Source organism: Silene latifolia, chromosome 4 (genome assembly GCF_048544455.1).
Source record: "Silene latifolia isolate original U9 population chromosome 4, ASM4854445v1, whole genome shotgun sequence".
NCBI lineage: Eukaryota > Viridiplantae > Streptophyta > Magnoliopsida > Caryophyllales > Caryophyllaceae > Silene > Silene latifolia.
Window position 1 is genome coordinate 3,919,052 of NC_133529.1, and position 25,573 is coordinate 3,944,624.

General features: G+C 32.9%; 1 protein-coding gene across 1 annotated transcript; it reads left to right on the plus strand.

Annotated features, from left to right (window-relative positions):
* The first annotated feature begins 12,008 nt into the window (after positions 1-12,008).
* Positions 12,009-24,942, plus strand: LOC141652614 (vesicular-fusion protein SEC18-like). The gene is made up of 12 exons (XM_074460158.1): positions 12,009-12,247; positions 13,565-13,924; positions 14,194-14,244; positions 16,072-16,248; positions 16,521-16,699; positions 18,919-19,027; positions 19,469-19,574; positions 21,596-21,648; positions 23,106-23,165; positions 23,267-23,340; positions 23,446-23,582; positions 24,494-24,942. Exons 1-12 carry the CDS (start codon positions 12,125-12,127, stop codon positions 24,748-24,750), a joined length of 1,686 nt encoding a protein of 561 aa, XP_074316259.1. The 5' UTR covers positions 12,009-12,124; the 3' UTR covers positions 24,751-24,942.
* Positions 24,943-25,573: the final 631 nt, after the last annotated feature.

The window sequence follows — 25,573 nt, forward strand, 5'->3', positions numbered from 1 at the left end:
TATCGATACAAAATAGAATATCCGAAATTTAACTAAAAGATAGCGTGTCAGACAAAAGCTCTCGATCGAGTAGAAATAAACTACTCGATCGAGGACAAAACTCAACAAACCTCTCGATCGAGTAACACACGTACTCGATCGAAGAACTCAATAAACACCCATCTCGATCGAGTAAAGATAGGACTCGATCGAGATCTTTTAGCATCCAAGGTACTCGATCGACTGGTTTTGACAACCAATCTTGGTCGATCGAGCATAGTAGCATTACATCAGCGTAGATCAACTCCGAACATCTTCCGAGAGTACTTCACGCATCCCTAGGCATGAATATCCGGGCTCCAATTCTTCTTTCTTCAAAAATGCACGCAAATGGGGCATGTTTAGGCTCGATTATGCTCCTTCCAGCTCATTCCTGCAATTAATACAAGATAGAACAAAGTAGACTATTCGGGGGACATTTGTAGCTAGATGCCACATAAATAACACAGAAATGCGTGTAAATACAGGGTAAAAACCTTGTATAAAATACACGCATCAAAAAAACAATTGAGAGGTCATGGATTCGTTGTCGAGAGTGATAGTGATAGTGATAGTGATAGTGATAGTGATAGTGATAGTGACAGTGAAGATGAAAGAGATGAGGATTATGATAATATGGAAATCTATATTTTTTTTTGGTGCTAATAATATGGAAATCTATATAATAACAATAAAAGGCATCTTGAGTACCTCTTGAAGTGACATGTGGCATATCCTAAACTCATGCCACATATCGTCATATTTTTATGTAAAATCTCCCTAACCTATACTCACTAGCTGACTATTGATCTCCTAACTCTTTCTTAACAAGTTAACGGCTCCCACATACCCAATTCAATGTCTCCATTTATTAACCCATCATTAACTGTAGAAATGACTCAAATTATCATTGTCTAATTAAAATTCTAGCCTACCCATTCATCGCCCATCATCTATGAAAACCTTGAAACGTTCAAGCAAGTTGTCTTTGTCTCTTCCTTTCTCTTCCCTTCCATTCCCTTCATACACGATACTCTTATATTTAGTGAATTGAAAAAACTTACCACTAATTAAAAATTGTACTTATTTAGCCCTTCAAAATGGAGCAGCTATGACAAAAAAACGTATTACCACATCATCGACAAGGCTACGAACTTCTCTACTTCGGACCTCAGATTTTAAAAGGTGATTTTCAATTTCTTAATTTGGATTTTCATAGTGGTAGTATTTTAACAATTTTGAGTAATTTGGATTTTCATAGTAGTATTTTCACAATTTAGAGTAAACTAATCCACTGACGTCTCGTGGATATTATGTGGATGAACTGCAAAAACATCAATCTTGAAAAAATAACATGAGCGTTAAAACGAGAAAGAATTATGAAGGAGAAGTTAAAAAAATGGCGGCATTAAAGACAAATGTCTAATTTCTACGTCTATTGATGAAATTCATCAATCTGGCTTATACGGTTAAAATATTAATGCTTAATTTCTATGCAAGTTAATGAAATCTCTGATTTGGAGGTTACAACTCTTTTTATGCTTCTTTGGGGAAGAGGTAAGACTCGGGTTATCGATATGTCGTCATTACTGGTATTTAAGCTATTATATTTACTTATTTTTTTTTTTTAAGAGAAACCTATTTATTCTTTTAGAAACCAAACTTCTTTTCTTTTTGAGCCCTTGGTATCAAGTTTACTTTTCAATCTCATGAAACTCACCACCAGAATATCTTATTGCTCATTTCAAACATTTTAATACTTTATAGGAGTAATTCATAATATTGTCTTTAGGGGTTCTACCGTGCTGACTTTATTTTACTTGGAAATACCACAAGTATCCGATGCATAGATGCCTCTTGATGATCCGTTCATCATAATTTTTTGATAAACAATAAATAGATATTGATTTAACCCTCTTCTTATTCTTCAGTAAGAAATTTTTTAATGTTTTATCTCTAGGTACCTCATTTTTAACAAGTTCAAGCATGTGTAATTTAACAAAGTCATTTGGTTTTTGGAGGAAGAGGTAGTGTAGGGATGAAGAAAAGTCGGTATTCTATGCGGTCCGCTAAAGATGGTCTACATTTTTCCAGTGGTAGGATTGGTAGATGATCGAAGGGCAGATATGCGGTCTACTATGTTCATACGCTGGAAAGTCTACGACTATATTAATAATGCAAATAAACAACGAAATATACGGACGATAAATAATGGCAACAAAAATAAACCCAAAAGTTAAATTTACTAGGTGTTTACAATGTTGAACTAAGACAGAAACTGGTATACGAATGCAATCAAACTTGACCGTCCCAAACACATCAATCATAAAAACCCCATGAATTTCACGGGTAATAGAATTAGTTAATGGTTAGAAAAAAAAATTAATATGTGACTTATTTTTTATCGTAATGTAATTGTACTATAATGTATGAACAAACCAATGTATATAAAGTGGAAAAATGTTTTATCTTACCTTGTGTTTTAGACAATATTTTTTTTACCAATGTTCTCTCTTAACACGTAACAATAATAATAATAATAAAACTTGCGCCTTTTTAATAATAATAATAATAATAATAATAAGGATAATAATAATAATAATATAATAATATAATAATAATAAGGGTTTATCTGAAAGAATATTAATTGTTATCATATATACTCTTACTTGTCAAAGGAATTTGTATTTTTTTTATATCAAAAGATATTAGAGTGATTTTTTTGGGGGCAAGTATAGTATCATAGTTATTTTGGGCCGGTATATTATAATGATTTAATTATTGTCAATTAGTTAGGCGGAAAAAAATGTGAGAGTGATTGTGGAACAGCCACGTGCCCAGCAGTTTCTGTATTATACTTATATATAGATAAATATATAGATAGTAACAACTATAGTGAATTAGTGCCTTTAAAAAAAAAGTAGTGAATTAGTGACAATATTTTTTTTTAACTTCATTTATTCTTCTTCGTTCTTAATTTCTAATTATGTATTCAGTTTTTTTATTTCAAACACATATAATACTACTCCATATGAAATATCTTGAAATTATTAACTTATAGTTAATGCGTAATTTTTTATTGTAGTTTTGAGTTAACTAAGTTTAAAGCTAATGGAATATGGTGATGTCTTTGAGTTGTAATGCTACCCACCTATTGTAGATGGGTAAAGCTAATGGAATATGGATGATTTTTAAAGGAAATAAGTGAATTAAATTAATGCAATATAATAATAAATAGATAATCCATGTCATATTAATTTGCCAAATCACATTGTTATTGTGTACGTAACTTTTTTTCATCCCCATGTGGCATTGTCTACGTGATATTTTTAGGTTAGTCTTTTAATAATATTTTATAGATAAAATAAAGGTGTTTAATGTATAAAAGAAACGTTAGATGTAAAATATTTTGTTAATCTTACACAAAAATATCATCTTTTTTAAACCAAAATAAGGAATCCAACGTTAATGCGATTTTCAATTTTATTTATTCCAATTATATGATTTAATAAACAGAACCATACATACGCAGATGTTTAATTTTTTTTGAAAAACTTATAAAGATAATTTTTTTTACCTAATTACATGACTTTCTTCCAACCTTTTCTTGTAGACCACTTCTAAGTTTTACATCTGTGTCGATGTCGTAAGCGGAGCCGGTTTCTTCGAATTTTGGGTTGTAGCATTTGAAAATAACTCGACTAGCCCGCAAATTTTCTAGATAACCCTCCAGAATTCTTGTAGGAAAAAAGGGTGATTAGAGTAAAAATATTTGAGTTCAGTTAAAAGAGAAGAAAAAGTCTTCTCAAAAAAAAAAAGAGAAGAAAAAAAAAAAACTTACGGTGCAACAACAACTCTTGAACCTTCATTTAGCCATAAAAATGTAATTTTTTCTTTTGTAAGAACAATTACATCTACAGCTATTTTACTATAAATCTTCAATTTTATGGTGAGTTGTCTTCCACCATTAGAGATATTACCATAGTAGTTTGCCCGATGTCCTCCTATACCCTCAACTACAAAGAAAGAGCTAGGTTGAACATTAATGTCGCAAATTAAGCCATGACCTATATCTTGAGACGGTTTTTGTTATGCATGTCTTAAAATTATAAACCGGTCCAAAAACGTCTCACAACAATAATTATGAGTAGATTTGTGCTAATCCTTAGTCATTTTAATTTATCTCGTCTATATCATTTAAAAACGCACAAAATCACCTGATTGAACACCACCAATAAAATATCTTTGATTCGTGGCCAGAACAACCTCACCTCTTGGGACAAAGTTACATGTTTGAAGTCCTAGAACTATGCTATCATACAAAATGACCCAGTAATTAGTCGTCTTTATTTCGAAGTAATAATCTAGGAATTATTCGAGTTCCAACGAGACGAATGCTTCGTTACAAAGTGATGAATGAGATCTTATAATTTCTTGGTCATTTGAGCTTATTTATAACTTAAACTATTCATTATCACATAACCTAACATTATTCAACATGCTTGGTTGTTTTTGTTCTTTTTATGTCGCGTATGTTTATGTTTTTGCTTTCCTTTCATCATTGATCTCATTGTTATAATGAATGAATCCCTTTTTAACTTAAATGTTGGATTTTATTGTTAGAATAGATTTTACACACAAACTCATCAGATCATTTATTTTTCCAGTATTTATAATTCTCGCTATAATCATTCAAAATAATTCTAACCATTCAATCTACTTTGGATTATAGTTTACAAATAAATATATAGAAATTTTAATTTTGAAAAAGTACTTTTAGGTTGATTTAATTAAGTAGCTAAAAAAATGAAGATGATAATAATTATAACAATAATCGTGACAAAACATTAATAAACATAACAATATTCGTGGTAAAATACTAATAATCCGTGGCAAATGTTTAGTAAATTGTGGAAAATATACGTTGATGATATATTATGCCAATATAATTATTGATTAATAAAAACTTTTTTCTTACTAGTCTTTTTGTCATCAGGGTTCAGTGCGTCCGCAAATTTGGGTTCGAATAACACCACAAACATGATAAAATAGCCAATTCTATGAATTTCACAGGTAATAGAACTTGTTCATGGTTATAAGCTTTGAAATTCATGACTGAAAGAATGGTAAATTCCTCATTTAACCTTATGTAAAATAAAAAGAAAAAAAAAATTATTAGCAGTACTAATAGAAACTTATACAGAAGTAAGAAACAAGGACATACCAACAAAAATACACAAAAGAATAAAAATAAAAATAGGTCAATAGAAAGTTAGAAACTTGCGGTTTTAGATTTACTTTTTGACCTTCAATTAAGCTCAAAAACTTAATTTGCTCAATAGTAAGTGAGATTTCATCATTAAGAGTAAGAAAGATTGATTTTGATTTTCAATGTCTTCCCATACTCACCATCAAGTTTCCCATAATAATATTCTCCAATTCTAAAAATGTTGAGATTTTGACGATTAAAAGAAAGACAAACTTGATTTTTTGTGTTTTGTTTTTTCATGATTTTTAATTCTTAATTGTGTGTATTGTTGTTGTTACTGTGAATAAACATGTCGGGATCTAATGGAACCCTGGTGAGAAAACTACTCACTAATCATACTTGAATTAATATCAAATATATTAATTACTCTAATAACAACATTAAACATAATAAAAACAACAAAGGTTAAAACTTTAAAATGAACTAAGTTAAACTAACTAGCCAAATATAACAATAACAATTACACTAAACATGGTAAAACTTATATAGATTAAAACTTTGATTAAGTAATTGCATAAATAAAGTAATAAGAACTTGAATCAAATTAAAAAGGAGAGAAACAGCTGGATTTAATAATGATTTATGAAGAAGGGATCATTCGACATAGTGTAATATTGCGTAATTTAATAATGATTGGTGAAGAATAATTTATGTAATTTAAATAATTAATTAATTGCATTTCTAATAATAGTTACAAATAAGACGTTAATTAAATAATAAAGTAAGCAAGTCGGGAATTGGACTTAGCTAATAATAAGGCATTGGGCCATGTCTTATACTTAAGAGGGCCGGTTTTGTTGGCCAAGTATATGTGTTGGTCGGCTTCGTATCGAGATTTAATAATAATAATAATAATAATAATAATAATAATAATAATAATAATAATAATAATAATAATAATAATAATAATAAGTACAATAATTAATGGTAATTCCTATAATAATTAGAATAAAGCAATAGTTCCCTAATTGACATCATATATTCTCTAAACCTAGACTATAAATACTAAGATAATCTGAAGAATAATTCATAAGAATAGAAGAAGGAGATTTAAGAGACGGAAGGAGCAATTGCGATAAAACCTAAAGATCGTCGTAAATTATGTTTTATATCGTCTTAAGCTATTAAGTTATCGTTTATACACCGTATGGACCACCGTGAACAGTGCCGATGACATTAGTAGTTGCCCTTGACTGTCGAGATTACAGTAGGATCATTGTTGACCGTCGTTGACCACCGTGAGAGGCAGAATTGACGTCTAATGAGGGGTGGTGGTGTCGTGAGCCTTTAAGACGGAGTTTGTACCTTATATGGTTCTCGACTTGACCTGGGACGTGGGTGGTTGGTTATGTCGGCTGTGGTTGGCCCTATTGGTGGTGTGGGGGTGGTGAGTCGTAGTGGGTGGTACCGTGGGTGTCGAGTGTGGTGGTTGTTGCGTGTTGTGTTGTTTATACGAGTCTTGTATCGTGTATGGGTGGTCGTGGGTTGTCATGAGGGATCGTGGCTAGTGGTGGGACCACCGTGGGTCAAGGGAGAACACGGTGGTGGCATGGTGGTCGTGGGGTGGTGTAAGTAGGTGAGTGTGTGTTGTGTTGTTTGTGTCAGGTTTTGAGAGGGTTGTTTAGGGCGGGTGTTTATGGGTTGCTAGTAGCGGTAAGGCTACTGGTTGGTGGATGGTTGGGTGCATCGTGGTGCAGGGAGGAGGTAGATGGGTTGGGTGGTGACGATGATGGTCTGTGGTGTTAGGTGAAGGCAGGTTGTGAGTGGTGGTGGACACGGTTTAAAAATGTGTATATGGGGGAATTGTTGGGTGTTTGTGACGGGTTTTCTTTGAGTTATTCGGGTTTGTTATAATCGGGTTTTTTTAATATCATAATCCTCTAATAATAATAATAAATAATAATAATAGAATGTAATAATTAATAATTGATGGAGAATTATAATATTCATGTTAGGTGATGATTTGTGAAGAAATTATAATTGGGTTCGGTAGCTTTAATTATTTGGATCGCTTGAGCTGCTTATTTGGAATTGCTTGCCAGGTAGGGATAAATCCTACTCAACTCGTGATTGTTAATATTCGGTAAGGTGGATGATTTATATTGAAGTGAAATCGTTCATATATTGATAAGTGAACTATTCATATGTTGATATTGTTGTATTTGTTGGATGGGAGAATTATATTACATTGTGTTGGTTATTATTATTATTTATGATGAGATGAGTTTAAATTGCTATCGTTGATTGTGAATATGAAAATTGTGATAAGTTGTGCTACAGTCAAAGTACGTTGTTGATGGGGTTTGTACTCTGAGGTGAATGGTAATACGTACGTTGTGAGGGAGGGGTACTATTACATAACGGCGGTACGTTGTTAAGGGCGGGGTACCAAAGAAATATGAGCATGTTGTTAAGGGAGGTGCGCTAAGTTATGGAAAGGAGCACATTGTCAAGGGAGTAGTGATATGTGTATGGAATTGGATTGTCTATTGGGTGTTCTTGTTGTTAGTGTTTATTCCTACTCAACCTTGTGGTTGAATGTGTATTCGTCAGCACCTATGATGAACCATAATGGGGATCAGATCTGACAGGTACTAAAGATTAGCTGACTTGGGAGCTTATGGGAATGCGTGAGGACTTGGCCAAGTTTACCTAGAAGTCAAGACCACATAGATTATTTAATCACTTTATTTATTTCCGCTGCGAGTTGTATTAAAGGTTATATTAAGTTTTGGTTGTTTAATTCGTATAAACATGTAATCGCTAAAGTTTTATTTAAAGTAATTTGGTTTGTTGTACTTTGTTATTCACTAACTCGGGAAAACGAGATGGTAACGCTCTTACTTAGGAGGCTGTAACGCCCCGTATAACAAGCAGGCAGCTCAAAATAGCTCTTTTATTTAACAATAGACAGCATCAGAATTACAAGGGCGTCACCGCCGTATTCCCTTTTTAGAGAATACAAGGCTAAAAAATTAAAATAAATAAACTATTAAAGCTTAAAACTATTTACAACTTATATTTATTATCCTTTATATTGTCAAATCCTCACACTTGACCTTCCCCGACACTTGTACCTGAAAAAGAGTGAAAGTAACGGAATCAGCCAACCACAGGCTGAGTATGACTCCAGTTCCCTCCCCCAGCCTTATGTCATATCCTTTATTCAATAGGAATTCTCCTTATTACCTTTAATCACCCAATACAATAACTTACCAAAATACAACATTCCATGCCAGGGACCAACCCGCTATCCCAAAAACATTATATGACTATCATACCAACATGATATATATTCATATGACACTACTACCGGTATACCATTACTGAAGAGATATAGACATTACCTTGTTTTCTCATGGGCCAACGCCCTGAAGCCAACGTCTATAGTACCAACGTTGCTCCCTTATATGGAGCCAACGCTCCCTTTTAAAATGGGCCAACGCCCTGGAGCTAATGCTCCCTTTTTAAAATAGGCCAACGCCCTGGAGCTAATGCTCCCTTTTTACTATGGGCCAACGCCCTGGAGCCAACGTCTATAATACCAACGTTGCTCCCTTGTATGGAGCCAACGCTCCTACTGTGTACACAGTTTTTATTCCCTGTAATGTCATCTCAAACCAATAATCGTATCCCGAATGCTACAATTGGCCAATTATGCAATATGACAACAACAGCCTTATCACAGTCATATATTCATAAGACGGTAACTAATATAACATGTGAGCAGTATAACAAATCACAAGATAAAATTAACAATAAAACTAATATAACGGATTATTTCTAATCTCTTATTTCAAGGTAAATAAAGGTAAATAATTACTTATATCGACAAAGGGTCCCGAAATCATACCTCATTTAGGATATAATAGGTCTTATTGCCTCTCTTATTATTAACCCATACTTATTTCCCCTCCTCGTATGCTAGAGAGTTCCCTATTTGATCGTTTGCTTGGCTACGCTTGATGGCTTCGTTTGTTTCCTACTTTTCTAATGTTCCCTTCTTTTTTTTAATCTATCACTGGGTGAGGTGATAATAATTCCCACCCTTAATAGACATGAGGAGTCATGAGTCACCATGTAACCTACGTGGGTTTGTGTAGAATTTTGCTTTTTTTTTTTTTTTGATACTTATCTTATAGGGTAGTAAAAATCGTAACGGGTCCGACTCATATACTCTTAGACAAAAATACTAAAATAGAGCCGTCTCCGTATATACAAAAATATACGAGTTTAGTCTAATAAGTCTCTAATGGTCCCATTATAATATATATCTTAAAACTAATTTTTTTCGGGGTATTACAGAGGCCTAGCTAAAGGCTCCTGAATAAATGGGGGTGTTACACCTAGTGTATTCCCGTGGAGAACACCAGTGTTATTTGTGAAGAAGAAAAATGGTAGTAAGAGGTTATGCATCGACTACAGGGAGTTGAGCCATGTCACAGTAAAGAACAGGTATCCGTTGCCGAGAATTAATGACTTATTCGATCAGTTAAGTGGAGCTGGGGTGTTTTCCAAAATCGACCTAAGGTCAGGGTACCATCAATTGAGAATCCGAGATGAAGATGTTCCTAAGACAGCTTTCAGATCGCGGTATGGTCACAATGAGTATGTGGTGATCAGAATTGTAGATATGAGTCTTACGGTTCCAAACCCATTGTTCTTGCGTTGTTTGGATTTTTATTAAATTAATTATGAATTTTATAGTGAGACTGAAATGTGCTATAACGGTAGAATTAGATATTTAACTTCAAAGTTGTCAAAAGGATCATCACGTGATGGGCATAGGATAAGTGCATGATTAGTTGGTTGTTTATGCAGTAATTATACATAATTATGTTATGTAGGTTATGGATTTGTAAAGGATCAAATTTGATTATTTTGCTTTCCTTGGATTGTTATTTGGAATTGCTTGTCAGGTAGGGATAAATCCTACTTAACTCTTGTTCGTTAATGTTTGGTATAATGAATGATTTGTATTAAAGTGGAATGGATCATATGTGAATTGTTCATACGTTGATATTATTATTATTGTTGGAAGGGAGAATTATAATGCATTGTGTTGGTTGATATTATCGTAATTGTTGGAAGGGAGAATTATATTGCATTGTGTTGGTTGATATTAATAAATGTGATGAGGTGATTTAATTGTTATCGTTGATTGTGAATGTGGAAATTGTGATAAGTTGTGCTACAGTCAGATGTACGTTGTTGACGAGTTTGTACTCTGGAGTGACGGTAATATGTACGTTGTGAGGGAGGTGTACTATTACATAATAGCGGTACGTTGTTAAGGGATGGGTAACAAAGTAATGTGAGCACGTTGTTAAGGGAGGTGTGCTAAGTTATGAGAAGAGCACGTTGTTAAAGTCTTGATAAAGTCTTGACAAAGTAATGTGAGCACCAATAATCTACCAAAGTCTTGATAAAGTCTTGACAAAGTCTTAAGGTGAGTCTTGGAAATCCAAGACTCTTGTAGAGTCTTGACACAATTTACTAGGCATTTCTTCCAATTAATAATTGACATGTGTACCTTTTTTATTTTTCATTTTTTTCTTTATAAGGTGAAAAAAATAAATAAGGTAAAAAGTAAAGTTTTAGATGAGTCTGACTGATAATATATAGAGTTTGAGGTAAGTCTGAGTTAAGTCTGAACAATATAAAAATGATAAAAGTTAGTGAAAAGCTGATGTGGCAGAGTCTTAAGACTTTGGTGAGTCTGACTGATAATCATAACCTTAGCATTGACAAACAGTAAAATACTAGTTTAAAACCCGTGCAAAGTTGCACGGGTACATATAAAATCATTTAAAAATTGACTTACAAATTTAAAGCAAAATTAATATTTTCTATAATCACTTTAAACTTCTTACTTTAGAAAATAGCTTGATCATTTTTGTCAATTCTTTCGAACCCAACTTTATCATATGTTAGTCAATGTGTTCAGCGGTTAATTATACCAATAAAGATTCTTAAGACAACAAAATCAGTGGTTTTGACGATTTTTGTAACCCGTCCAAAAGCAGCAATCACGCATTACAATTTAAATGTTTGATCCATTTTACGGTCGTGTTTGATCCATTTTACGGTGCATGTTCGTAAATTGAGACATGCAATTCGAACGATTCACGACTCTTAATGACGCGTGATTTCAGGGTCAAAACCCGACACGTTAGACCTAATAGATGAAAATAAATTTATGTTAAATGTATGTTAAATATTACTAAATAATTAATAATTACAAATTTATATATATATTACGAAAATATGTAAGTTCTATGTATAAAAAATGGAATAATACATAATACTGTAAATTTTATTAAGACGTGTCTTTTTAAATCATACACATGATTAAAAAAAGTAATTATTAAAATAAATTTAGTTTTAAATTTTTTTCAATGTATAAGTTAGACCATATCGAAAATATTATCATTTAATGCTAAGTATAACTTAGAAAATATTGAAAATATATAATTTTTGAGAATGAGTAAACAAATTTAGACTTTATTTCTTGATAGATTATTTTATTATTTAGAATTCTGTAAATTTGACCGGGTAATAAAACTAGTTAGGTTTGAAATGGTACTGATGGAGTTAAAGTGAAATGTATCCGTCAAAACGTACATGCGTCTAGTTTAGTCGTAATAGAAAATCCGTACAATTAATCATTTACCCTAAACCAAACCTTAGTAAAATCCGGGATTTGTGTGCATATAGTTCTATGTATATCATAATCATGATGATCTCTTTATCAAGTTGAACACCCCGATTTACAAAAAAAATAAATAATAATCATAATTACTCATTACTTCGTATTATTATCTTACATACAGAAACATGAATTACGAAACAACAAGAATAGAAAGAAAGAATCATAAGCATAAACAACAAAGGAGGATGAAGAAAAAATCAGGGTTGAAAAATAACGTATGGTTGTTGAGTGATGGCTTCAAATTGCAGGTAACCGATCATCTCACATAGCAATTACTTTATGTTTCAAATGAATTTCGTACATTTGATTATAATATCTCGCGTATATTAATTAAACATATATAAAAGTAGAAATTCGATATATTGGGTATATTTTAATTCAATAATACACGGTTGCACATAAAGATTATTGTGAAACCAACCATAGTTGCTTTACTTAATTACGTCTACCTTAATCTGGTATACTCGGTAACTACAATGATCAAGATCGGATGATAAGGGTATAAGATACTTTCTTAATGGTTTTACAATGTTTTATTGTAAATTTGTTTTACAAGACCTATTATAGGTAAAGTTAATAATTCGGGCCTTTTATAAATATTATATACATAGGGTATTTTTAATTCAATAATACTTGTATACAGTTGCACCCAAAGATTATTGATTCACTAAGGGGGCGTTTGGTTAGAGAAAGGGAAAGGAAAAGGAAATTAGAAAGGGTAAGAAGGGGAAAGGTAAGTGATTACCTAAAACTTAACTAGTTGTTTGGTTACATCAAGAAAATAAAGTGTGGTGGGTTGTGGTTTGTTTTGGTGTACGGGTGGTGATTTACGTGGGGTGGTGGTGGCAGTGGGGTGGCTGTGGTGGCATCATGGTGGTTATGAAGGTGGTGTTGCGGTGGTGGTTTATGTGGGGTGGCTGTGGCGGTGGTTTTTGGTGGTGGTTTAGGTAGGGTAGTTGTGGTTGTGGTTGTGGTGGTGGTGGTGGCGGTGGCGTCATGGTGGTGGTAGTGGGGTGGCTGTGGTGGTTGTGATGGTGGTGGTGGCGTTATGGTGGCTGTGGCGGTGGTGGTTTATGTGGGGTGGATGTGGTGGTGGTGGTGGCGATGGGGTCTTGTTGGTGACGGGTGTGGCGGGAGTCGTAAGTGTGGTGGTAAGTAAATAAGGTGGTTGAAGGGTAACAATGGTAATGAAATCTCATACCTTGGGGGGGTGGGGGTAAGGAATTAGATGGATTGAGAGGTAAGGAAGGGAATTACATTCTCTTTGTTTGTGTCAAACAAACACAAACAAAGGAAATCAATAACTTTGTTTCCCTTTCTCTTTCTTATAGACCTCCAACCAAACGCCCCCTAACTATAATGGTTGTGATCCTATACCAGTACTTTATTAATGTGTGCCCGTAGGACACATATTGAAAAACCCATACTTTATTAATGTGGTTTTATAATGTTTTGTGGTGAGATCTCTTCAACAAGAGAAATTACTTTTTTAATAATTCGGGTCCTTAATAATACGGAATAATATTGTTTTCCTAATTACAAGTCTTGGTTCTGTTTATACACAGGTGAGTGATAACGACAAAGAAATAATTGAATGTCACAAGGTAACATCCTTGTGTAATCAAGCATTTGTGTCATCTGAGCTCGAGGAATTCCTGGATCATTACTTAGGGCCGAATAATGATTATTGGGCCGTAGTGAATGATCGATTAGTCCTACGACTTGAACCATGCAGCCTTGTACCAAGTGACGTTGTTGTTCTTGACGCTAATCAAAGACTTTCCCTTGGCGGTGTCGAATCCACTGACATTCTTCATTTTAAGAGATGGAATGGTTGTTTGAATGATATAAACTGCTCTCAGATCTGGGTTTCCGTCTCCTGTCCCCCGTCTTATCTTAATAATTCCGCGCGCACCGAGTATCCGGTATTTTTTTAACTCACTAGTCTCCTTAAAACGGAGGTATTTATTTTTAGCATTAAAATGAATCAAAATAACCTTCCCCGTATAATTTGAAAATCACTCACTCCATTTGTTTTGTTTATTTGTTTACCTTTTATTTTATATTCGTTTTTTTTAAGAGTATTCTATTTAAAGGTAAACAAATAATAAGGATAGAGGGAGTACTACAATCGTTATTTGTTTACCTTTTTGTTCTTTCTTATGCTTCTTGTGGCTGGCTGTTTTTTTTTAAGGAAAACATATTGGAGTTGGAACGGATTGCTCATAAAAAATTCCTTGGCCATGTAAGTTCTCAAATAACTTGGATCTCCATTAGTACTTACTTTCTTCGTCCCTATCAACTTATACTTTTGATTAAAAAAATACCCCTTAATAAAAAAGATAAACAAATGATGAGATTAATGAACTCGTACTTAATAATCTCACAAATACTATCCTACAACCACTGGCGGTTTTAGAGGGGGTGCAGGGGGTTCACCTACATCCCCTTTGTTCTGAAATATTTACAGATTAGTTTCAATAAGTATCATAAAATGTTTGGTGGTGCGGAAACTTAGTTTGTATTGGTTAGATCATGAGTTCAATTCCTATAACTATCATTTTTGCACTTTTATCCCATTTAGTTATAAATTGTGTCTTTAATGCTATTTAATACCTAGTTTAGTCATTCATTTTCATAAATTCTTTCTATAATTTTTGTTGTTTTTTGGTAGTTTCATCAATTTTTATCTCATTTAGTTATAAATTCTGTCTTTAATGCTATTTAATACCTAATTTTAGTCATTCATTTTCATAAATTCCTTCTATTATTTTTGTTGTTTTTTGGTATTTAAATTCCTTCTAAAATTTATAAATTCCTTCTATAAATTTAGTTTCATCAATTTTTTGTGTTTAAATTTTCGTTTCCATCACCGAAATCATTGTTAAACTTTTGCATCCCCTATGATCATATCCTAGAATCGCCCCTGCCTACAACCAGTTGTATAGTAGCTAGGGCAGAGTACGGATCGGGTATTTGATCCAAAGTGTTAGTTCGGATCGGATATCCATATTAGAAATCCTGAAGTTAGATATCCAATATCCAAACCAAATGTCTCGGATATCCAATGTTCGGGTATCCAAAATAATTGGATCGGATGCGGATATCCAACGGATATCCATATTTTTGAATTTACTTTAAAATTATGTTTGAAATACGATTATATTCATAGTTTTACATGATGATTTTCTTTCGTATTCTTATTCCAATATTCTCGCTATAAAATTGAAGTACCACCTAGATATTTCTCTAATATTTTAAACATTAATTAAGTTGTTGTATCAAATAAAATTTTATTTTCTCGAAATTATACTAGAAAACTATAGTTTCGGATCAGATTGGATATCCAAATGTTTTAATTCTAATATCCATATCCAAACCAAAACCAAAGATTTCGGATCAGATATCCAAACCAAACTTAACTTTCGGATCGGATATCCAAAAATTCGGATCAGATTCGGATCGGATATCGGATCAGTTCGGATAATCGGATTTTTTGCTCAGCCCTAATAGTAGCATTGTACAACCGCGTCAAAGTTGTTGAACTCTTACACAAAGTTATTGAACTTAATAATTATTATCTTAAGCTCAATAATTTTGTATCATAGCTCGATAATTTTGTTAGTAGAATTCGGTAATTTTAAACAAAGCTAAACTACATTAAATAAATTATACATACAACCAGTTACCAGTTGTATGTAATAATCTTACTAAGTAGCATTTGCCTTGGTGAAGGTGATCCCCTGTTGACCTTTGAGAAATTGAGATCCTTGGTAATTTTAAGGTAAGATTATCGATAAGACTCTTTCAAGTCTTTAAGATTTTGTTACATCGCTTTTTTTCTTAATTTTTATTATTTCTTTATTATTTTGACTCGTCTCAGAGTTTATACATTATCCATCCGACCACCTCAGACTCTACTTTTTCATTTCACTTTTTTTACGGAGAGACAGAGGATCGCAACTCGTTTTTAAGAGGGGAGGGAAATTGATTCGCAAATCTTTTATATGTTAAAGGGAATTTAATTAAGTTGCATTTGCATTATTCTGTTGTCAATGTGTACTACTATTAGGTGATGACGAAAGGCCAAAGTTTGTTGCTGGATCCAAGCCGCAATGATCGGAGACTTTCAAAGAAGTTCGATATGAAAATTACTGACATCATTGGACATAAGGGTGCTAAAGGAGAGTTAGCTAGAGGCCTTATTGAAAAGGATACAATCATTAGATTTTTTCCCGAAGATCCTATGGTATACATTACCTTCATAAGACTCCTGTTTTATTGTGTTTCTTAGGAATAAGGTGTATGAAGTGTATCAGACTAACTATGTTTATGGACTTACTATGGTCTTGGTCATTTGACTGAGACAAAGTTGATCCCTAAAAACCGAAAAATACATCAACTTTGTCTCGGTCATTTGATTGCGAGGTTTTAGATTGAAAGCTTTAAGTTGAACCTCATTTTGTTGTGTGTAGAAGAATACAAATTAATGTTCTTCTCATTCCATTCTTTATTTTCCAGACTGCATGGATTACTCGCACAGCGCCCATTAATACATGGCGATACAACTTTAACCTTAGTGATCTAGAACTTGAATTAAGCTACCTAGGAATTGGTGGTTTAGCACTCCAATTGAAGACTATTCTCGAAGGGGTGTTTGGACCTGGATCACTTCCTCTGCCTCATTCTTCCATTTTGAGGTAACAAATAATCTTTATGGCAATTATACTTCATTTATTTCGAACATTTATTTACTTTTGATTAAAATATCTCTCACAAAGAATAGAAAAGATAAACCTGAAGCGACCAGAGTTAACCAACCTGGAAGTTTATCAATAGAGGTAAACCTGAAAATTTGATAAATTGAAACCAATCGGATTCCGAATTAAATCCATAATCAACAACCACTTTGTTTGTCCCAATATGACCTTACCGACATCAACTCAAATTCATATAAACCTCTACTCGACCATTTTCACTGCTTTTTTTATTTTTGCTTTATTATTGATTATGTGGGTAGAATATAACAACATTAGCAGCATAAGAGCTTTAATCCTAAAATGATTTGAGGTATCACATTTTCGTGCTTTTATTGCGTTCGCAAGTGTGAGTTTCACTCACTATTCAAGAGATCAAGTCTGTTTAGACTTAGAGAGTAATATAGTGCGTTAAAATTATTGTAGGTCATATAAATAGACAATTGATCAGAACTTATATATGGCCCAGAAAATCAAGCTCTAGTTCTACTCTTCAAGTTTATGGTAAAAGTATTTTCACATTCTAGGTACTTTACTATGTAAATACCAAAGTTGGCTGGTGTGACTTGTGAGTGGTAAGGGATCTCATCTCTTAAACAAGTGGTCAGAGAACTATTGCGAATGAAAAAACCAAACTTGGGAGGGGTGAACCCATTAAATTGCCTTCAGTACCCTGGAGGAGATTGCCCCAGCTGTCGCTAGGGGATACTCCTGATCAACATCAAAAAAAAAAAATGTAAATAATACTCCTTAGAAAACAAAGATGATAAAAAAATAAAAAAGAAAAGGCTGAAACGACAACAATTAAGGGATTCTACCTTGGGGTGAGCAACTTTAGGTTCGAATCGGAAAAATGGATCGGATCTGACCAATTGGTCTGGTCCGAAATTGGACCAAATTCTTTTAGGTTTTGTCCTCGGTCTACATTTTTTTAGATTTCAGTTTTCGGTCCGGTTCGGTTCAAGACCGGTTAATTTAGGTTCGGACCGAATGGACCGAATTGTATATTGTTATAGACTAATTATTAAAAAGTTATAAAAGGAAATTATCATTTTATCTTTAAAAGACATTATAAATTAATATTCATAATTATTTTCATAAAAAATAATCGTCTAATCATTCAATGTAATGAATTGATTTAGAGTTAATTAAATGTATTTATCATATGCAAAATAGTGAAAAAGATATTTTTAGGTCCATTTCGCTCTAAGACTAGATCAGACCGAATATTTTGGGTTTGGTCCGGTCTAAGACTAAAAGTTGTAGGTCCGGTCTTCGGTCCAAGAAAATTTTTATTTTTGATCCGATCCGATCTGATCTTGGACCGATGCTTAGACCTAAATTATCTCTACCATTGTCACTTTTCAGGCCCATTTCCTTGGAAACACAAATAGGATATTAAAACTCATTACTCATTGGTCCTAAATTTTAAGGGTGGTTTGATTCCACATGAAAAGATGAAATTTTCGTAAAAATTAGATACACATGAAATTACAATTCACGTGATTATATAAAACTTGTTTGGTGGGAAAAATGAATTCACTTGGGATGTTATACTTATCTATGAAAGTTAGGTAAGTGATTTTCAGCATTATGTAAGAATTAACGTTTTTTGGGAAGCCTTAGCTCCTATAAAATGGACAATCAAATATTATGTACTTAATCAATTCGGACCCATAGATTAAAAGGGAAAACAAATAAATAACCTCTTAGAAATTCAAGGGTGTAGGCAAGATACAAAATTTTGGGTGGCAATTTTTTTTTTCTTGTGTCCAGTGTCTTGCCTAAGACCGCATTTGGAAAATAATAATTTTTAACTATTTTTATGGGATTTGAGGTAGTGAATGCTACTCTTTTCCTACTATGTGGCTCCGCTTGCTTAGAATTTGAGATACGTAGTCATGGTATAAGATATGGTGAAGTAAGAGCTCTTAAAAACGTAGTCACGGTAAGATATGGTGAAGTAAGAGCTCTTACTAATTCTTGATACCGTAACGTTTTTATCTTACACGTTTGTAGAAACTATTTTTTGTTAAAAGTATGTTTTTGGACTATTTATTCAGCCAAAATCATTGATTTTTTGCTGAATATATTGTGTAAAAAAAAAAAACTTAACTGGGCTATACTTTATGAGTTCATGACATAGTTTTATATATTTTCAGTTCAGCCCATAGAAAAGTGAAAGGGATTCTGCTATATGGAGCAGAGAGCACGGGAAAAACTTTTCTAGCAAACAACATCCACAACATATTGGGGGCACCAAAGCCCAAGGTTAGTTCTTTTGCATCCTCGCTAGGAGTAGCAACTATTCTTCCTTGTGAGTAGGGATGGCAATGGGTAGGGTCTGGGTAGGGTTCGCCTAGACCCGGACTAAGGCGGTTGATAATCACTTTCCCTAATTAACATTATTTAAAACGGTTTCATCAAAGTTTGGCTCAAGATCGATGAACCAAACACTCCCTAATGGGTAAACCAGACACTACCTAATCTTAAAATAGACATAAAAGATAGAAGCATCAATTTGATGCTTCTACTTTTGAGTTTTAAGAATGATTTTCGACTTTTTAGATGATACTCGTTTTTATCTTGCAAAATGTGTTCAGCCTGTTACAACTTTTAGTAACTATAAACAATTACATAAATTAGGCAAAGCACAAACTAAAATGATAAATTGCTGATCAATATCTTTGCATGGTTGTGACCTGCTATTAGTTTATCAAGAGTTATGGGTCACCAAAAGAAGTGCTCTCTTTATTTCGGGAAGCTATTAGAGACGACATGATGAACCGTTATTGGCGCCTTCTTGGGAAAAAAACTGGTAAGGCTTCGAGCCTCGGACTTTTCTTTCAAAAATGGTTATTTTTTTGTTATCTTTGGCAGGAAAAAATAACAACTCTTCCAATTTTTTGTTAAAATAAGTAGTTTTAAATTCTTGTTAAAGTAAAATACTCCTTCTGTTTCGATCATTTGTTGTCCTATTCTATTTTTGGGTGTCTTAGTCAATTGTTGTCCTTTCTATTTTAGAGTTGTATTTGATGAGCAATTTGACTATTTGCACTTAATTTGACCCACTTATCATCTTATAATTGGCCTCATCCCCTTTCCTTAGTCTTTTTACCAAAACTAAATGTCAATAATTAGCCGGAACAGAGAGAGATGACCAATGGCTTCAAACTTGGGTACATATCAATACTATATATTAATTCCAGAAACCAAGGGACTTCCATGTAATTAAAGAAAGTTATACAAATTAATTATACTATATAGTTTTAAATCACTAGCACCGTGTGATGGACCCGATTAAGGGATCTCAATGCAAATATTATATAATTTAGGTTAAAGTTCAATTAGATAGAAACTTGATAATTTTCCTAAACATTTGTAAGAGACTAAAACATGGTAAATTTCCTTAAAATAAAATAATTAATTAAGATGGTCAATTTCCTTAAAATTAAATAATTAATTAAGATGGTAAATTTCAAAGAGACTAAAATAAAGAAGATGCTTGGTAATTTTCCTAAATATTTATAGAAGACGATCAATTTTCTTAAAATAAAATAATTAATTAGTATAAACATGCACACTTATGGTATTATTTATTATCATAATAAAATTATATATTAAATTTAAAATCTATGCAATTTTATTAAACTTTATAGTTTATTAGATGTATAGAGATGTTAATTATTTAACATACAAAAATATAATATAAGTAGGTTATAAATAATTCAAGTTAGATTCCATAATATATAATATTGCATAATTCTTTCGATTTGATTTAATATATATATATATATGTAATATATTTATATAAATATATAATACTCTTAAAATTGCATGCCTAAGTAGTAAAAGTAATTTCGTCAGTAAAGAAAAGAATTGTAGTAACATTGGATATAGTTATATGATAATAATCACTCATCTGAATAGTAAAAGTAACAATATTATCAGCGAGATTAGTGAAAGTGGTAGAAACAACAACGGGGGTAGTGAAATAATCAATATTAATGCGGCAATAGTGAAAGTAACAGTAATTACGGCGGGAGTAGTGAAATTATCAATATTAATGCGGCAATAGTGACAGTAACAATAATTACGGCGGAAGTAGTGAAAGTAACAATGATTACGGGTAAGTAGTGAAATGTTATTACTATTGTTTCATTAATAAGAGTAAAATATTAATAGCGGGAGTAGTGAATTTGTCTCAAAATTTATTTCATCGTAATTTTAGGATATCTCATAGAAAAAGATATTAATGATAAATTTATGGGTTATGCAACTTTAAGTAATTTTATTTAATGAAAAAAATTAATGGTGAGTAGAGGTAGCCCGGGCGAAGCCGGGCACCAATACTAGTTGAAGCAACTCCTAAGACCTAAATAGTTTGTTTCCCTACTTCTAACCAAATATTTCCTTTTTTCATCAAGGTGTTGCATTAAAGTATATTGTACATAATACGGGTTATATGATCACAAATTCTCACTTTAGACAAACATTATTCGTTTAAAGTTATAGATGAATAGTGTCTCACTCACAAAATGAGAGTGGATAATGCAAGTGGGTGGGAAATGAATACCCCCATTTGTCCTTTTACTTGTATTTTGTAAGAGGATCACTATCCGTCTACATTTTTAAATGGATAGTGGTCATTTACAATGAAACGAATTGGTATATAATTGTGACAATTTTGTAGTCTATTGCATGTATTTTGTCACAAATGTCTCTCTTAAGAATTTGTGTAGATCTTTTTAGAAGTATATTTGACCTTGATTTGTTTCCCTACTGATGTTTCATTGGTAGTTCGTCTAATTTATCTTTTTTTTTTTTTTACTTGTTTAGGGCATAATCCATTGCATATTTTTATTATTGAGAACCTTGATTGGCATTATATGGTAATTGTTCACATCTTTTTTACCTTATTACTGTATGTATATCGTCCTTATTATGTCATGCCATTTCACCATATTAGATAAGTAAAAGGCTAATTGATGATGATTTATTGACTACAGTAAAATTATTGTGTTTCCAACAACACAAATGTCTTCTACCTTACATTATACGAGTACAATATTCGTTTATTTCTTGATCGTATTTTTCGAGTAAGGATTCTCTTCATTTCCTGAAAAGAAATGCAGGTCCATTAGTTTTTAAGGGCCGGGATCTTCTGGATAGATCGGATGGTTTTAAATGCACTTGAATAGAAAAAGATAAATGAATGAAAATGAAATATATACTCCCTCCGTCCCGGTCATTTGTTGTCCTTTGGTTTTGGCACAAAGACCAAGGAAAGGGGGAAGGGGCCAATTACTAAATGACATGTGGAATTAATTGAATGTGAATGATCAAATTACTTATCAAATTCATTCTTAAAATAGAAAGGACAACAAATGACTGAGACACCCAAAAATGGAAAAGGACAACAAATGACCGGGACAGAGGGAGTAATATAATACTCCCTCCTATTCCAGATAATCGTCCCATTGTCCATTTCCGTCTAGTCGGGTAACTGTCCCATTGTCTATTTTTGGTGAGTGTTGTGTGGTCCAAATTCAATTCCATTTCCGTCTATTCACATAATTGTCCCATTGTCCGTTTTGTGTGGTCTAAACTCACTTTCTTAATTCTTGTGCCATTTTCACAATGGGACGGTTATGTAGAATAGGAGGGAGTATGTGTATTAGAGAGGAAATGGAGAGAAAGAAATGTAGAGAATTGAAATTGATTTTTTTCCCTATTTCTCAAATTAATGGAGACAATTCAATTGAGTGGGACTTTTTATTCATATTTTTTTCACCAAGATGCTTTATAAAACTTTTTTGACCCTCAAATTTCGAGTATTCTACTTTCACGCAATTTACAAGGTTCAACCAGCAATCGATATTTCAAGATCAGGGTGTATAATGCTGAGTTCTTTGGAAGCTATTTTCATAACATTTTATAAGGCTAGTTGATTAAAAATTCAAAAAAAAAGTGCAATAACGCTGAGTTCTTCGGAGGCTTTGTTCAACTTTGTCCAACATTATAGTTGGTACACTACAAAATGGTAGTGATTATAGTAAGCCGCTAGGATTCCTAGAGGTTTTGCCTTTCATATAAAAAAAAAAAACCTAATGAAGCTGCTAGGTTTCTTAGCGGTTTGTATAAAATTGGAACAAAATAAAAAGTGATGATGTGGACACTATGAACCAAAATAGTTTCAAACGAACACTAATTGCCTAATTAATTTGCTAATAAACACTCATTATCCAAAAATTCAACAAGATTTTGAACAAATCATATGGAAATGAAATGAATAGAGAAAGTACGTATCAAAGTGAGTGACTAATTTTACATCCTCTTCTCATCACAGGCAGATGAACCTAGCGCATATCTTATAATTAAACAGAGAACTTCAACACTTGCGACCTTGGTTAGTACACCAGCCTTGTCCTAGTCTACATTTTGGTTATCATTTTTTTCTTTCGCCGCACCAATTTATTAATGTGGTCATTATAAATGTCACCTTCTTAGATTGATAGACTTGATAACATACTCCTCATCGGAATAACAAGGCATATTGATCGAGTGCAACCTAACATGTTCCGGTACTAACATCATCGTTATTTTGTTTATCACCTCATTCAAATATTTCTGATAATGTCTTTGATTTTCTAATATATTGTCGATGTTAATCAATTGTGTGCTTGTAGAGCTGGTCGATTTGAGCTTCATGTCAAATTTGATCTCCCAAACAACAGTGGCAGGACCGATATCCTCAAAATGCTTATACGACAGCTTACACTAGACGGATGCCTCGTTAAGGATGACGTTGATATTCAGCTGATTGGTAAGTAATCTCATTTTTTACTTAGGAAGTTGTTATTCTCAAGTCCATAAAGAAGGCCATTCTCATAAATTTCGATTTTTTACGTTTTACCCTCACATTTTTTATATTCTACATTTTACCCCTAAACTTCTTACATATTTCTCTATATGACCTTCTTTTAACTCTCCATTAACTTTATCACTATCAAACAATCGTATTTTGACCTTTATTCTGACTCGTTAATATTCTATCACTATCCTATGTGAAAAGTATCACAAATCACTTTTCATAAGCTTAAATTACTGTTAAAAACCTTAGTTATGATTCATGAAATGATAATGGAGATTTGATAAATTTTTAGTTAGCTTTGTATACTATTTGGTGGTTTAATAGGTAATTTGGTGAATTAATAAGTAAATGAGTAGGTTATCGAGTAATTGGAACGGTAAATAAACAATTTAATAAATCAATTAAGAAAATAACATATCAAAGACGGTAAATAAGACCAAGGTATAGACTAATTTATAGAGTTCAGGGTAATATGAATATTTATAATAGTTGGCCTTCCACCATCACCTTAAGGTTTTGGTTGAGTTGGTTCATCTATCATGGTATCAGAGCCAGTTTGACCGAAGGTCACGGGTTCAAATCCTGGCAACCTCAAAACTCCTCAAAAACTCGAAGTGGAAACCCAGCACACGGTACGGGGAAGTCGGTGCACAACTAACCACTCTTCAAGCCCGACGGGCATTTGAGTGAGGGAGCGTAATAAGAATATTTATAATAGTTGGGTCTCAACCATAGAAACCGAAAAACTCAAGGGTACATTTTAGAATATCCCATAATATTTTTATTCCTCGTACATTTGGTCCAATCAGCTGTCTATATGTTTTTTTTTATTGCAAACTGATTGGGGACGTTCATTTGTACAGCATTATGGACATGTGGTTATACACACGGTCGCTTGAAAATGCTTGTGGCAACGACAGAGTATAAAGCTATGAAAAGAAAAACTACATCACTTAGAGCTATGTATAATCGCGATTCCGATATGATAACCAAGGAAACGGAAGTCTGTATGGACGACTTCTATGCCTCGTTGAGAGATCAATCATTAAAAATCATTTGTCCACTCTCTACTGTAATTACGCTATGGTCCAAAGCAGACGAAGCCATTAACTTGAATTAGAATTTGAGTGGTGGTTGTAAGAAAGATGTTCAGTACGAATTTCTATAATGTATTTACTGAATTACCGGGCCCTTTAGGACTACCGTACCCAAACTATTTGTTGCGGAGGAATAAAACAAACTAAGCTTAATAATGTTGTATTCTTTGTTGTTTAATTTCACCATTAATATCAGGCTCAGCAAATCAGCAATACGGGATTTTAGAGGTTTTTCCTTTGGTCTTTTTAGCTATATATATATATATATATATATATATATATATATATATATATATATATATATATATATATACTATATATTAAATTTATTGCAAACTGATTCGAGTTCTTCATTTGTACGACTAGCTATCATCTGTTAAAGCCGAGTATAACCTAGCTTGCACGAAAACGGACACGGACACGAACACGGGATACAACGCTCCAATTTTTTAAGAACACGGACACACAAAAAAAAAATCAATATACAAGCTGAAATAAAGAGAATTTAAAGCCCTTTATAATAAATATCTAAATTTAAAGCCAAATATAACCTAGGTTACACGAAAACCGAAAACGCGGTTCAACGTGTCGGACACGTTTTTAGGCGTGTCCGACACGTGAACGCTAGAATTGAAGCGTGCCCATGCAACCTAGAGTATAACTGCCATTTTGATATCATAGCCCAAGGGGACGTAAGTCTTTATGGGTATGCCTCATTGAAAGATCGATCATTAAAAATCAAACCCAATTCATACAAGTTCTAAAATTTAGTCTTAAACTAAAATGGAAGTGCAGCCGAATAAAGTTCCATTGTGCTACAAGCACACAAAAGTCAAACCCCATTCA

Coding starts and splice junctions, on each gene's coding strand:
- LOC141652614 (XM_074460158.1), top strand. CDS start 12,125: ATGAATTACGAAACAACAAGAATAGAAAGAAAGAATCATAAGCATAAA. Junction 16,700..18,918: donor CCTCATTCTTCCATTTTGAG/GTAACAAATAAT, acceptor ATATATTTTCAG/TTCAGCCCATAGAAAAGTGA. Junction 19,575..21,595: donor CCTTCTTGGGAAAAAAACTG/GTAAGGCTTCGA, acceptor TTACTTGTTTAG/GGCATAATCCATTGCATATT.